Source organism: Haliotis cracherodii, unplaced genomic scaffold (genome assembly GCF_022045235.1).
Source record: "Haliotis cracherodii isolate W230 unplaced genomic scaffold, xgHalCrac1.p SCAF_14, whole genome shotgun sequence".
Taxonomy (NCBI): domain Eukaryota; kingdom Metazoa; phylum Mollusca; class Gastropoda; order Lepetellida; family Haliotidae; genus Haliotis; species Haliotis cracherodii.
Window position 1 is genome coordinate 14,319,879 of NW_027266269.1, and position 1,472 is coordinate 14,321,350.

General features: G+C 53.5%; 1 protein-coding gene across 1 annotated transcript; it reads right to left on the minus strand.

The window, feature by feature from the left end:
- Positions 1–292: 292 nt before the first annotated feature.
- LOC139460239 (histone-lysine N-methyltransferase 2D-like) lies at positions 293–1,222 on the minus strand. Its single transcript, XM_071241747.1, has 2 exons — positions 1,159–1,222; positions 293–831 (listed from the first exon to the last, which is right to left on the minus strand). Exons 1-2 carry the CDS (start codon positions 1,220–1,222, stop codon positions 293–295), a joined length of 603 nt encoding a protein of 200 aa, XP_071097848.1.
- Between the last annotated feature and the right edge of the window lie 250 nt (positions 1,223–1,472).

Here is a 1,472-nt window from a genome sequence, read left to right on the forward strand (position 1 = left end):
CAAGTCGTTATAGTAAGAGAGTAATCTTGAGCGCGACTTTAAACTCCATTTCACTTCGGCCACCTTATTGCTGAGGTAACCTACACAGGTACAAAAGCTCACCCAGAATTCGAGGAACCGAATTCATACCAGCGGATCCTTGTAGCTGAGGGTAAACCACAACCAAGTCGTCACAGATATGATGAGTTGCTGCATCCTTCCCGCCAATCAATAGATGCGATTACGGAGAGTCTTCTGAGAAGGCTCTTTGCTGGGTGCAGCGGTTGGTGGTAGTGAGAAATATTCAAACGTTTTAGTTGACAAGCCACGGAAGATCTGCAGCAAAACATCTCTCTTGCACCGTCTCTAGTTGCCGCGGTATGTGTAGTGTCTCTAGTTGCCGCGATATGTGCACTGTCTCTAGTTGCCGCGGTATGTGCACCGTCTCTAGTTGCCGCGGTATGTGCACTGTCTCTAGTTGCCGCGGTATGTGCACTGTCTCTAGTTGCCGCGGTATGTGCACTGTCTCTAGTTGCCGCGATATGTGCACTGTCTCTAGTTGCCGCGGTATGTGCACCGTCTCTAGTTGCCGCGGTATGTGCACCGTCTCTAGTTGCCGCGGTATGTGCACTGTCTCTAGTTGCCGCGGTATGTGCACTGTCTCTAGTTGCCGCGGTATGTGCACCGACTCTAGTTGCCGCGGTATGTGCACCGTCTCTAGTTGCCGCGGTATGTGCACTGGCTCTAGTTGCCGCGGTATGTGCACTGGCTCTAGTTGCCGCGGTATGTGCAGTATCTCTAGTTGCCGCGGTATGTGCACTGTCTCTAGTTGCCGCGGTATGTGCAGTATCTCTAGTTGCCACGGTATGTACAGTGTCTCTAGTTGCCACGGTATGTGCACCTCCTCTCATTGCCGCGGAGGTGCGGTATGTGCACTGTCTCTAGTTGACGCGGTATGTGCAGTGTCTCTAGTTGCCGCGATATGTGCACTGTCTCTAGTTGCCGCGGTATGTGCACTGGCTCTAGTTGCCGCGGTATGTGCTCCGTCTCTCGTTGCCGAGGAGGTATGTGCACTGGCTCTAGTGCCGCGGTATGTGCACTGGCTCTAGTGCCGCGGTATGTGCACTGGCTCTAGTGCCACGGTATGTACAGTGTCTCTAGTTGCCACGGTATGTGCACCTCCTCTCATTGCCGCGGTATGTGCACTGTCTCTAGTTGCTGCGATATGTGCACTGGCTCTCATTGCCGCTGTGTGTGCACTGTCTCTAGTTGCCGCGATATGTGCACTGTCTCTAGTTGCCGCGGTATGTGTAGTGTCTCTAGTTGCCGCGGTATGTGCACTGTCTCTAGTTGCCGCGGTATGTGCACTGTCTCTAGTTGCCGCGATATGTGCACTGTCTCTAGTTGCCGCGATATGTGCACTGTCTCTAGTTGCCGCGGTATGTGCACTGGCTCTAGTTGCCGCGGTATGTGCACTGTCTCTAGTTGCCGCG

Bases quoted from the DNA above. Each gene is read 5' to 3' on its own strand.
- LOC139460239 (XM_071241747.1), bottom strand. From the start codon at position 1,222: ATGAGAGCCAGTGCACATATCGCAGCAACTAGAGACAGTGCACATACC. The intron at 832-1,158 runs GTGCACATACCG...CGTGGCAACTAG, and splicing joins TACCGCGGCAATGAGAGGAG to AGATACTGCACATACCGCGG.